This window comes from Pleurodeles waltl, chromosome 3_1 (genome assembly GCF_031143425.1).
Source record: "Pleurodeles waltl isolate 20211129_DDA chromosome 3_1, aPleWal1.hap1.20221129, whole genome shotgun sequence".
In the NCBI taxonomy this organism is placed as follows: domain Eukaryota; kingdom Metazoa; phylum Chordata; class Amphibia; order Caudata; family Salamandridae; genus Pleurodeles; species Pleurodeles waltl.
In genome coordinates this window covers 1,623,192,479-1,623,205,703 of record NC_090440.1, presented here as the reverse complement: position 1 = coordinate 1,623,205,703, position 13,225 = coordinate 1,623,192,479, and the positions used below count along the sequence as shown (strand labels likewise).

The 13,225-nt window shown below is 40.7% G+C and overlaps 1 protein-coding gene across 1 annotated transcript in view; it reads left to right on the top strand.

Moving 5' to 3' along the window:
• STK39 (serine/threonine kinase 39) overlaps positions 1-13,225 on the top strand; it is a 1,706,935-nt gene that overhangs the window by 1,108,449 nt on the left and 585,261 nt on the right. Inside the window, exon 11 of the mRNA XM_069225277.1 lies at positions 11,722-11,844. Coding sequence (XP_069081378.1) covers positions 11,722-11,844 — 123 coding nt within the window. The remainder of the gene's footprint in view (positions 1-11,721; positions 11,845-13,225) is intronic.

The following is a 13,225-nucleotide window of genomic DNA, read 5'->3' as shown; positions in this document are numbered from 1 at the left end:
AATGGTATGTAAGAAACTAGCGATTCCCCAATAGCGATTTCCTAAAATTCACAACCGCTATTAGGGAATCGCCATTAGGGGATGGGATTCCATTCATCCTTATGGGCCTAAAGGCCCGTATATGCGAATGGTTTTGCATTTCCTAATTTGCGAATTCCTTTTAGGAAATTTTAGGAATTCGCAACTAAGGTAATGGAAATCCGAAGGTGCTGGGGGCTTAAGGCCCCCTTTGATGTATCACCCCCAAAAAGATGTGCACATGTAAAGGACGCACATGCCCTAAGGGCATGTTTGTGCTTCATGGCACTTTAAAAAAATGCTTTTTCAATGCATTTTTTTTAATTGCACACGATTACCATGAACTTGGAGTTGGTGGTAATTGCATTTCCTAAATGCCCAGAACACATTTAGTAAATGCATGATACATGTGCATAGGTAATCGCAGTAGGTAGTTACCATTTGCGATTTCCTATTTAGTTAATTGCAATTTGCAAAATTGAGTCGCAATTTTCGGGAATCGATGTTTTAGTGAGTCCTTAAAATTACACTGCGAATGACTTTCATAAATCGTGAAAGGCTATTTTGCATTTGCAAGCTGCAGAATTTTGTGATTCGCACCGTTTGCGGATGCAAAATAGTTTGATACATCTGGCCCATATCTATTAAGCTCTTAGCGTGACGAAACTCCAAATGTGTAATAATCACTTTAACAGAAGGAAGTGAAGCCTTATCTGGTAAAATCTCAGACAAGAATCTCAGAAGTAGTCTAGAGTACTGGGTATGAATTTAAATTGTATTTGTCCAACGGGTAATATTTTTCCCTTAACACAGAAAACTCACACACATACAAAAACACTATCACTCGTGCTCAAACAAAGAAATTCCTTTGAAGGCAGGGTAGTTGGCGAGTTGGCAAAAAATAGCATGAGGGTTTCTTTCCTCACAATAAATGCGCACTGAAGAGCGCCTCCGAAACGAAAGATCTTACTGCACAGAGAGCGACCCACTCCATGTCTGAAGAACGCAATGTCCTCTGTGGAATTCGGAAGAATGACAGTAGCTGCAAATGGGCTGCCTTCATTACCTGAGATCTGGCACCAAGCCACAACTTCAAAAACTGACGGTGAACAACCCAGGGAGCCCAAAACTGCTGCTACAGGAACAGATACAAAGGCTCCAATCACCAGGATCCCTCTAAATAGTGAGCCGCAAATTGAAGGCGGGCCCCCTTTTATAGGCAGCCCCTCCCAAGATTGCTGCACAAAGGGTGTCTGGGAAATGGAGTCCCAGATAAACGGCTGTAGAAACAAAACATTTAACAGGCTATGAACAGAACATGCCTTTTAGTAACCATTAATGGCACCATATTACAGAGCAATGCACTACACAGTAGACTCCTGCAATAGTGCAAAGAAGGTTGGTATATACTTCAGTTATACCTCAGCCACCAGCGGGCCGAACAGGCGTAATGCATTTTGCCACCTCAGTGCAAAATAGATAAGTGAGTACCTCGACTACAAGGGGTCACCCAAATGATTCTGGTGTGGGAATAATTACGAGTTAACTGTAGGGCGGGCCCTAGAATGCGCACTGCTGAAGCGCTGACACCTACACTAAAACTACACTTGCATATGCCTCCAGTTTCCTTACCTCATCACACTCAATCGCTTTAGCTCTATCCACTTTGCTCTCTCTCCTGCATACACCACAATTGGTCATCCCACTTGGCTTATTACCCTCACTAGCTTGAACCTGACAACTAATGACTTGGAATGGTCCTTTGACTATTATTACAACTATTACAACTCAGTCTTTCTCAGTATCCTGGTGTTCCTCACTTTAACACCTTCTCCCCACCTCAGCATGTACTAGATATGCCTAGGCTATCTTCTGGGACTTCTCTTTTCTCCCCTTTAACCACTTTTGAGCAGTATCAGTTCAACTTCAACTCTTCTATCTCTATGCTTACAATACACAGATCATCTTCTCCATTCCTTTCCTATCATTTCATTTCCCCTTCAAACACAAATCTCTAACTATCTTCCTTGGTGGACATCCAGTCTTCAATGCTCAAATCGGAGAAAATCTAAACACCCTCTATTTCTCGAACTTTTTCCTTTCAAGTTCTCTGTTACCTCTCCTCAAGAACCTTGGGGATATCTTTAATCTCCATATGCAACAAGACTCCCTCATTCACTTCACTGTCATAGTGTATAGGAGCAAATTAAAACATCTGCCAGCTTTGTTCTTCCCTACTGGTAAATTCTGATTAAGTATTCTAGTAATGAGTAAGCTTAGCCTTAAAATAGAGTATCAGTCAGGCTTCCCTAAGATACACTCTTGCCTTTATGAAAAAAATAATACATTTTGTGCGGGCTCTTTATTTACCCTGCACTACCAATCCCACAGACCGGTTTACTTTATTGCCAAACACACAGCACAATAAAACACCTTCTCTAGTCTTCTGCGCCCTTCCTACTTCTTCCTGCTAGTTGCATGCCACTCTCCAGTCCGATTCTTTGCCAAAATTCACCTCTTAACTGTAATCAAACTACCAGTGAAAAATGTTTAGCTAGTTGCCTACTGCAACAGTAACTTTCACTATCTCAAACCCAGAGTTACTAATCCCCTGCCTTACAGTATATACATGCAAATGTTGGGCTTTTGGTTAGCTTCCTGATTGTAGGATCTGTACACTGCTCATAGTATTGCCCTTTTCAGTGCTTATTGAATTGTCTGGCAGGGTTCGGCAAACAAAAGCTTTCCATGTTGTGTTGCATATAGATGCAACCATGATAGTGGTCTTGGAGTATTATATTCTACACTTCCATTATGGCTGTAATGTTGCATCGAGGGGCAACATAATAGCAAAATTGGAAGGATGAAAAATATCATTCTGCTATCTTTGTTCATCGATCTTGACTTTGCCCATGCTTGAGGCGCAAATGTGCAACCACTGCTTTTTCGGAAACTTATGTCCTATTCATATTGTTAACACTTTTGAGCTGCTTCTGCGATTTGGCTTTCGTAGTCGTTTTTGCTTTTTTTTAACCGTCTTCTCATCTTTCTTGGTAATTACAGCCTTGTTCACTCAGGCCCTTGCAATATTATGAATTTTCTTTACGAGTAGTGTACTGGCATTTGACAAATGCTCTTTAAGGACTCTTTTGCTTCTCTGCTTAGTTTTATAATTGGAAAGAAGTTAGAGGAACTGATTACAATCTGAATTTCTGTTGCAACCGATGATTATCACGCTGGGTCGCCTGCAGTCTCTTGTCTCTATTTTAAAATGCTTACAGTGTGTGTTTTCCAAGAATAGACTGATGCTATTTTGTTTTGCTCAAGTAAGTTTAACAGAACACTGGAAAAAACTTCATGATGCCATATTCTGAAAAAGAGCAGGATGATAACTGAAGGGTTCTCGACCTTTTATTTAGTATCTGCTGCTTACTGAACGTGCCTATTGGGCTTTTCCAAGTTATATTCATGAGTTTTTGCTCTGCAAAATCTTTTGTTTGTAAGACTTATTGTTTTCTAAACGTTAGTGTATCGTGTTGCTATATTTTATGTGTTGTATCTTCAGGTTACTGAAGAACAAAACCTTTTAAAATAAATGTTGAGGGTTTATCCAGCCTCCTCACTTCCTTTTCATTTGTGGCTTTAACTTGGAACTTGGGGCTAGATGTAGGAAGACCGGTAATCGCTATTACCAATGTACCAAAGTAATATCCGCCCCATTAGCGATTCATAGTGGGTAGCAAATAGACCTACCTCATGAATATTAATGAGGTAGTTCACTATTTGTGACCCACTAAGATTTGCTGCCATCACTGGGAGGGTAGCCTGCTGGGGTCAGCTGACCACTAAATCTATGATTGGTTTCAAGTAAGACAAGCATTTTTTTAAAAGGCATCCTGTATTCCTTAAACAATAACAGGATGCATTTATAAATAAAAAATGCAGAGTTTCATTTTTATTTTTTAAGTGTAGAAAGTGGTCAATGGGAACAGGTTACAGAATTGCACTTTGGGCATTGTACATAGGAAAAGGCATTTTTGCATTCGCAGACTGGCCCAATTCTGCGAATCGAGCCGTTTGCAAACACAAAATGTTTTCATACATCTAGCCCTTGATACGTTATATTACATTATGTGTGACGTAAACTTCAAGTAGATAATTATATTACTTTTATGAACCATTATCGCTAAAGTTAACAGCAATGAGGTGACAAAGGATTATTTTTTTTGCGGCTACAAAAGCTTTTGGTCACAATAAAAATGTAATTGAATAATCTGAGTAAGAAACAATTCACTTGATCAAGCACTAATAGGAATACCACAAATGCTACTATTTCTAGTAAATAATAATTATAATATTAATAATAATAATGGTTATGATGATGATGATGATAAGGCTTTCTTGCCAACTTCAAATGTTTCATGTATCTAACAATCTATAGGTACATTAAAGACTGACTTCAGACCTAGCCAGAGAAGGAGTTAGTGGTAATATCTGTGTTGGATGATCTACACAAGTTGGTAGATCAAAGAGGGACGCTGTTTTGGTCCTGTTGAACATATCCATAGCATTCAACACTATTGCCTCTTTGCAGACCTGCAGACACAAAAGATGCCAGAGTGTATCACACAATTACACCTCCCTTCACACAGTCAGCCGATGAGGAGCCGATATTACATGGTGAAACACAATGTGAACTAGAAACCTCTTTAGTGTGGATTTCTGGCTCTTGTTTTGACGTTCTGCACAGCCGATGTCCATGATGACCTTTTTAAATCTTCCTGGCTGTAGGATGAAATATCACCAACTTTTATATTGGTGACAAAAAAATAGAGGGCACAAATATATACTTTACATGCTTATCATGCAAAGTAAAAAATAGTGACAATAAATATTAAAAGACTTCAGTATCATCTAAGTATAGATATGTCTATTGAATTTCAAATTGTATATTCTGTATTAAGTCCCAAACATATATTATCTTTAAAAATAACGGTATATTTTTGAAAGTATAGTTATAATCTGAAAAATAAATGCAAACATTAATAATTTACAAACATAAAAAGGACATTCTGAAAACTTAATAAACATAATATCTTAAACAATATAAATATACATAACAGAAATAATAACAACTAATGCAAGTAATTATAACTACAATCAGTAGGTATTAACAAAAATAAAATTATAATACCAAAACAAATAATTTGAAAAATCATACCAAAATAAACAATAAACCATTAGTTACATTAAACTATCTTTTAACAGTCTAACAAAAAATATATTAAAACAATTTGAAAAATCAGATTAAAAAACTCAGACTTAGGAGGAACCAATTCAGTACTTTCAGTCCAAGCTGGCCAACAGTAGGGAAAGTGTTTGACTTTCGAGGTGTCAGATTTACTATTCCCCCTCGAACCATAGCAACAGTAAGGAAAGTTTTGACTTTGAAGGGGTTAGGTTTACTATTTTCATTCTGAGGTAAGCAACAGTAGGGAAAGTGTTGGAATCTGGAGTGGTCAGATTTTCTAGTCCCTGTGTAACCTGAGTGACAGTGAGGAAAATGTTGGACTTTGAATGGTCAGACTTACTATTTCCAGTCCAGCATAATCAGCAGTAGGGAAAAATCTGAGTTTGGGGGTGGTTAAAACTACTATTCCCACTACATCGTAAGCAAAAGTAGGGAAAACATTACCGTTTAGAAAGCTGAGATTGCATTACTCCAAACCTAAATAAGTATAAACTATAAATTTAGATAAAATAAACATACATAATAGACATTTCCATGACCATATTACAAAATATGTTTAACGTTATATAATGCGTGTACTTACAAAAATCAAAAACAGTAAATTAACATATACAATTACACATAAAATTAAATAAAAAATGTATATCAATTACAAATTCAAAAAATAGATTTTAAATACTTCCTATCCTGTTACTCTAAAATTCAAAAAGTGACAACCAAAAATAACTTAATAACAAACTAAATAACAATACACATCATTTTAAAATACAGTATCACTACACTATTAATTATTCTAATTTGTGCACACCTAATACAATTAGTTAGCATCCAGATTAAAAAAAAAAAAAAAAAAAATGCAATTGTCTAATTAAGCAATTAACACATAAAAAAAGAATCAGTGTTACATTATCTATTAAATATCAGTATAATGTTGATATAATTAATGACCTAACTAACAAATTAAGGCATAAACATATAATTACTAATTACAAAATAAATATTTAAAATACTGCCCACCCCTATGAAGCCAACAAACCAACAAATGTAAAATATATTTTCAAATAAAAAGAACCAAAACCACATTAAAAAGAATTAAACATACTTGCATTAAAAAATCTATAACACAACAACTAATAAAACTAAATTAAATAATCTAAAAAATTATATAAACAAGATATGCTTCCCTTCTCTATCCTGTACCATAATATTTTTAACATCTCAATTTATTGGCACAATATCTATGGCTCATGATAATATATAAACAATATTTTCCCAGGATATCAGCAGCATTTTTTTATTTTACGTTTTTAGCATGAGAGGAATGGGAGGCTAGAAGTGCCTAACAAGCATTGTTCAGCACAAAGCCCCTCATCTTCCAATGCTCTGCCACCTCTTCGCAGTGTGAATAGAAATTTACAAGTTGGTAGGTCTGAGTTTGGATTGCACAACAGTGAGATGTAAGGGTAGAATCATTCCTGAACAACCACCATCAAACAATTATACTTCATTGTACTCGATCACCAGAAAAATCGATTAATTGGAAAGTTACTCAAGGCTTCATAATACTTAATCCCCTACTGCTGAACATGTATATGGCCCACTTGGCACATGCGTTGCAAAATATGAGCAATCAGTTTTAGATGTAGGCTGACGATCTGCAACTCTGTTTAATTTAACATCAAGAACTGTTGACAAAACCCACAAACCAGCAGGCTCACCAGAGAGAGAGAGCAGCTCTCCAGGTGGCGGCCTCACTGAGGTAGGCGAGAGGTTCGGATGACTGTCTACATACTCAGCATAAGCAAGTGGAGCGGCAATATGGGTAAGACCGGGTGTACCCTTTGAGGCCACTACCATTGATGCAGATAAGGAGGGCCTTTATATTTTAGTAGAGGGTGACTTTATGGTAGGCCGCTAGTCCTGGGAAGTGTCTACGCACCAAACCAGGACCAACACTAGTTTCTGCACTCATTATCTGCCCGGTTACTGACGTTCCATTTCTACTTGGAGGAGACTTTAATGGAGTGTTGGATCCCGATCTAGACCGGTCAACTGCACCGCTCCAAGGGGCAGCAGCTATTAGAGTGGCAAAGGGCATGTTGACCTGGATCGCCCATTTGGATCTAGCAGATATCTGGCACCTTCAGCAACCTCTTGGTAGAGACTATTCATATTACTCACACCTCTATCCCGTGCACACCATAATAGACAGAATTCTCTGTTCGGCCTCTCTTAGTGGTGCGGTTACACACTCAGAATACTTGGGCCAGACTATGGGGGTCATTATGACCTTGGCGGGCGGCCACCAATGCGGCTGCACTCGCACGGCCCCCATTATGACATTCCCGCTGGCCCAGCGGGGATGAGGCCGCAACATAGGAGCCGGATCCTAATGGAGCCGGCGGTGTTGCGGCCGTGCGACGGGTGCAGTTGCACCCGTTGCGCTTTTCACTGTCTGCTATGCAGACAGTGAAAAGCTGGCCGGGGCCCTGCTAATGGGCCCCTGCACTGCCCATGCCAGTGGCATGGGCAGTGCAGGGGCCCCCAGGGGCCCCAGGACACCCCCTACCGCCAGCCTCTTCCTGGCGGTGCAAACCGCCAGAAACAGGCTGGCGGTAGGGGTGTCATAATCCCCAGGGCAGCGCTGCTTGCAGCGCTGCCCTGGCTGATTATCACCGCCGGGGCTAAAACGGCGGGAAGCACCGCCAGCCTGTTGGCGGTGCTTCCGTCCTATTAGCCCTGGCGGTCTCGGACCGCCAGGGTCGAAATGACCACCTATATCTGATCCTAGCCCGCTGTTGATCCACCTGACCACGATGGAGACTCGCCAACCCATCCCAACTTGGCACTTGCACCCGGCAGCATTAGAGGATGATGTATATCGCACAGCACTACTACATAGGTTGACAGAATACTTGATGCTGAACCTGGGGTTGGCGTCCAATAGAGGCATTGGATGGGAGGCCTTAAAAGTGGTAGTGCGGGGTCATTGCCTTGGACAGACTGTGGACATCAGATGAGACCTTGAGTGGGACATTTCGCGCTTAGATGATGAATTACACAGACATGATAATGACCTGGATGGCACACCAGAAGCACAGGCGATACTACTGAAGCTCAGGGAGAAATTTCAGACAGCGTTAGAACGCCTTAGGTGTCACGACTACAAGATTTATATGGCCAAAGTGCATGAAGAAGAAGGAAAGGCGGGGAGACTACTGGCATGGTTGGTCCGCTCAGAGGTTGGAGGGACACCGATCACTCACTTGATGACCAGGGAGGGTGACACTATCTATCTTGATTGGTAATCCTTAGATGGCATGAGTATTTCCCTATGTGGAAACTATACAATGGCCATATACAACATGTTTACTTATATCTTTGCTTTCCCCTCCCCCCGACCAGGGTCACTAATAAATTTTATTGAACAATTGACTAATACTTATATCCTAACATCGGAGTGATAATCCTAATGGCAAAGCAAACGCACGAAGTAATGCATAAGGTTCAACAAGCCTGTAAGCTTTAACTGTGTTTCCTGTACAAATGCTAAGATTTACGTTACAAAGAGAACAATGTATTGTGTTATGCCTGCTTAAGCTGAAATGCCAATAGGATAAAAGTGTTGAAAAAATAAAAATCATATTGTAGCATGTTAGACTATTCATCCTTGGCATGGTCTCCCTTAACTTTTTGCCTATGTTTCCAAGGTTTTTGATGTGTGCTGGACTCTGATTTTGCTGTTTGTGTTACTCTGGGCACTTTACCACTGCTAACCAGTGCTAAAGTGCAAGTGCTCCTATACAAAATGTGTATGTAATTGGCTTATCCATGATTGGCATATTTGATTTATTAGTACGCCCCTAGTACAATGCACTAGAGGTGCCCAGGGCCTGTAAATCAAATGCTAATAGTAGGCCTGCAGCACTGGTTGTGCCACCCACATAAGTAGCTCTGTAATCATGTCTCAGACCTGCCACTGCAGTGTCTGTGTGTGCAGTTTTTAACTGTAAATTCGTCTTGGCAAGTGTACCCACTTGCAAGGCCTAAACCTTCCCTTTTCTTACATGTAAGGCACCCCTAAGGTAGGCCCTAGGAAGCCCCAAGGGCGGGGTGCAATGTATGGTTACGGTAGGACGTATAGTAATGTGTTTTATATGTCCTGACAGTGAAATATTGCTAAATTCGTTTCTCACTGTTGCAAGGCCTGTACCTCTCGTAGGTTAACATGGGGACTACCTTTAAATATGATTAAAGTAGGCCTACTTCAAAGGAGAAAATGGGTATAAGAAGGGCACCCAAAACCATAGACTTTAGAACACTTCTGGAAACCAAGAGGAACCTCTGCCTGGAGAAGAGCTGAAGAGCTGAGGAAGAAGAGCTGCCCTGCCTGTGACTGTGCTTTGTGGAGCTATCCTGCAGTTGCTGCTTCTGCCAGAGTAAGAGGGCAAAGACTGGACTTTGTGTGCCTTCCTGCTTGTGAAGATCTCCAAGGGCTTGATTTAGAGCTTGCCTCCTGTTGTTTGAAGTCTCAGGGACAGCAAAGACTTCTCTCTGCCAGCACCTGGAGTCTCTGGGGAGACTCCTACTCTGCCAAGTGGTGCCCATCTAGTTCCTGAGTCCCTGAAAGGAGAAGCTGGTAGCCTAAGAGGAAGAAATCCACGCACAGGACGCCCTGTGGGGAAAAGATCAACGTGACTCCGATTTGCCGCTGAAATATCGACGCCTGCAATGTGGCCCGAAGATCAACACAAGGAGCTGGAGAAACAACTCGCAGGATCGCTGATGGAGGCTGGTGAGATCGCAACCTGCGCTGCATGGTTTTCGGATCATCGTGCGGCTGGATTTCTGACGCAAACACCAATGGGCGTGTAAAAACAACGCAAGGCCTGCCTGGGCCCAAGAGTGCTTACCGGATCGACACATCGCTGTCCTGCAGAGAGAAGAAACAACGCGCCCGACCCGACGAAAGGAGAAACGATGCAAGGTCTCGCTCATGAGTGAAATTGACGCATCACAAGCCCTTTTTGACGCACACTCGCCCGTGCAGGGTTATTTTTTGACGCACCCAAGGTACATTTTCACGCTAACAGTGTTAGTGTGTGTTTAAAACTACATGAAGACTCTTTTTGCTTTTTAATTGATAACTTGACTTGTGTGTTGTGGGTTTTTGTCGTTTTGGTCTTGTTTTGTTTAGATAAATATTTCCTATTTTTCTAAGCCTGTCATTTTGTAGTGATTTCATTAAGTTACTGTGTGTGTTGGTACAAATACTTTACACCTAGCACTCTGACGTTAAGCCTACTGCTCATCCCAAGCTGAGGTTAGCTGAGGGTGATTCTCTTTTACCCTGACTAGAGTGAGGGTCCTTGCTTGGACAGGGGGTAACCTGACTGCCAACCAAAGACCCCATTTCTAACATAGCATAACACAATATAACCTGACATAAAGTAGCATAGAATTCCATAAGATAATGTTAATTTTCACCTTCTTGATATGAACACTGTTTTAGAAACAGTAAACCAAAAATATTAGTAAGTTAAAAAGAAAATGTCAAAAAACAGGACTCCCTTGAAAATAAACCCAAAGCTATACATTTGTCATGATACACATTTCAGGTGTATTATGATAGCTCCTGTTTAATACTGTAAACTGTGTGTTTTTTTCTGGCTACAGAGATGATTAAATTAATCTAAATATACAAAAGGTGTGAAATGTTTGGCTTGTGGTTTTTTCGACGTAAACAAAAGTAGCCATGGCTGCTGTGGTTCATGTCTCATGGAGCAGTGATAGTTGTCATTTGATTTCATTTTTCCAAGAATAATCCTTTAGGTAAAAATTGCTGATGATATTTTACCCTATTTGTCTGAGACCATATTCTCCTTCACCACCAGAGAGGAATTTCTAATAAAATATGTAAGGGGTATATTTTGTTCTGAATCGAATAGCTTGATTTACCATTTGTTATGACCGGATTCGGAATAACCTTTAAAAAGAAATGGCAGCATAGCAGACATTTTGGAAACGTCAGTTTAGTGTGACTAATCTAATTAGCCTGTGCTGAATTGTTCAAATGTCCCAGATATCTCTGACACTCGGCATTGCTCTTGCTTTCATTCAAAGTACAGCATACACAATCATTACCTACTTGGGGTGTTTTCATCTAGCGAGCATCAGGATCCTTATACATTTCTCTTCCTGCAGCTCTTTTTACAATACAGAGAAGAACCAAGAAAGCGATTTACCAGGAGTTCGCTTAGAAATCAAACGAGCTTCTAAAGTTAACGGAGGCCGACTGCTCAGTGTTTTTGCAAGTAGCTTCCTAGAAATGTACTATCCAGTTTAATTTCGAGTAGGCATCATTTGAGGTACTCCATTGGCAAATAGTTATTCCATGTCAACAATAACTATGGACTTATGAATGACTCAGACAGCATTGCCTTACTTTGCAGGTTAGAAGGTTGCCGGGTTCCAGCGGTCATCTCCATAAGACTGAAGATGGTGACTGGGAGTGGAGCGACGATGAAATGGATGAAAAAATTGAAGAATTCAAAGAGGAATTTTCCAAAGAGCAGGTATTTATTTATCAATGTAATTTGTTAATGCTGAGCGTGGGAACATTTCAGAGCGCGACAGAGTTATGTCAAATTTCTCTTTATTTTCAAAGTAACTGCATTTCTGTATCCTCTGTATCAAATTCAACAACAAGCTCAAGTTCAACAAAAAGTAGAATTTTTCATGGGAGTCAAAAGAACTTATTAAAGACTTTGGGCTGATTCAAGTGCTCTTCTGCTTACGTGTGCTTGTAGTTTGTTTTATAACTACATTTTAGAAAGGGTTAAGTTGCACTTGTAAAGTGGTTACTCAGGCACTATGGGGCTGATTATGAGTTTGGCCGACAATGGAGAAGTCGCTGTGGTGCTGGTGACCTCCCCGCTGGCCCCATTACATCTTTCCCACCGGACTGACTGGCAGAAACCAAGGTTTCTGCTAGTCAGCCCAGTGAGAAAGGTGAGGCAGCATTGTCACTGGCTCATAATAGAGCCAGCAGCAATGCTGCAGCACGCAGGGGGCACCAGCACCTTCGAAATGCACACTGTCTGCACATTTAGAGGGTGCTGGGCAGGGGGGCCCCCTGTGGCGCTCTGCACTTGTTCTCTGCCAGCCTTTTCATGGCGGTCAGACCACCATGAAAAGGCTGGTGGAGAACAAGGTTGTAATCAGCAGGGCGGTAATGAGTTAGGTGCCTCCCTTACTAATTACAACCAGGACCGCCGTCAGCCCATAGGGATCACTGATCCTGGTGGGGACAGTGGTAGGTTGGCGGGACTGCCCGCCAACCTTGTAGTGTGGCAGTCATCATGCCTGCCAGCCTCGAAATAAGGCCCTATATTTATCTGAGTGTGGGATAATATTATGCTGGAGTATATCTTCCAGCAAGTGTACATCAAGGGAGTGGGTGCTTTAAGGCTGTCACATCTTGGAAAGTTTAGGAACACAAACATGTTTGTGGGCATTTAGCTACATTTTCAAACCAATTCCCACCCCAGAAATGTTCAAAGATTTACTCTTGCCCATTTCTCAAGCCTTTGTTGAATGCTCACTTTTATCACATACATTGTATTTGCAGAAAGCTTCTTCACATACACATAATTAAGAAATCTAAAACCTTTTCCTGGAAAGCTTCTGGAAATATGCAGTTATCTCTGGTTTCGAGGAGTACCCTTTATAACAAAGAACTCCTAAAGATTGGACATCTTACAAATGTAAGGTTATAAACGTGGATGAGCATGTTTCTACTTTTCGTTTCGGAAGTGACAATCAGTTCCAGGGCTCATCCCTTCATGTACATGGTCAGATATTGTTTTCCTTTTAAAGGCAGTTGTGTATTCTTGTCCATTGTGGGAATGGGGATGAAACAATCCCAAAATTGGTAGGGCAAAAAAATAAATAATT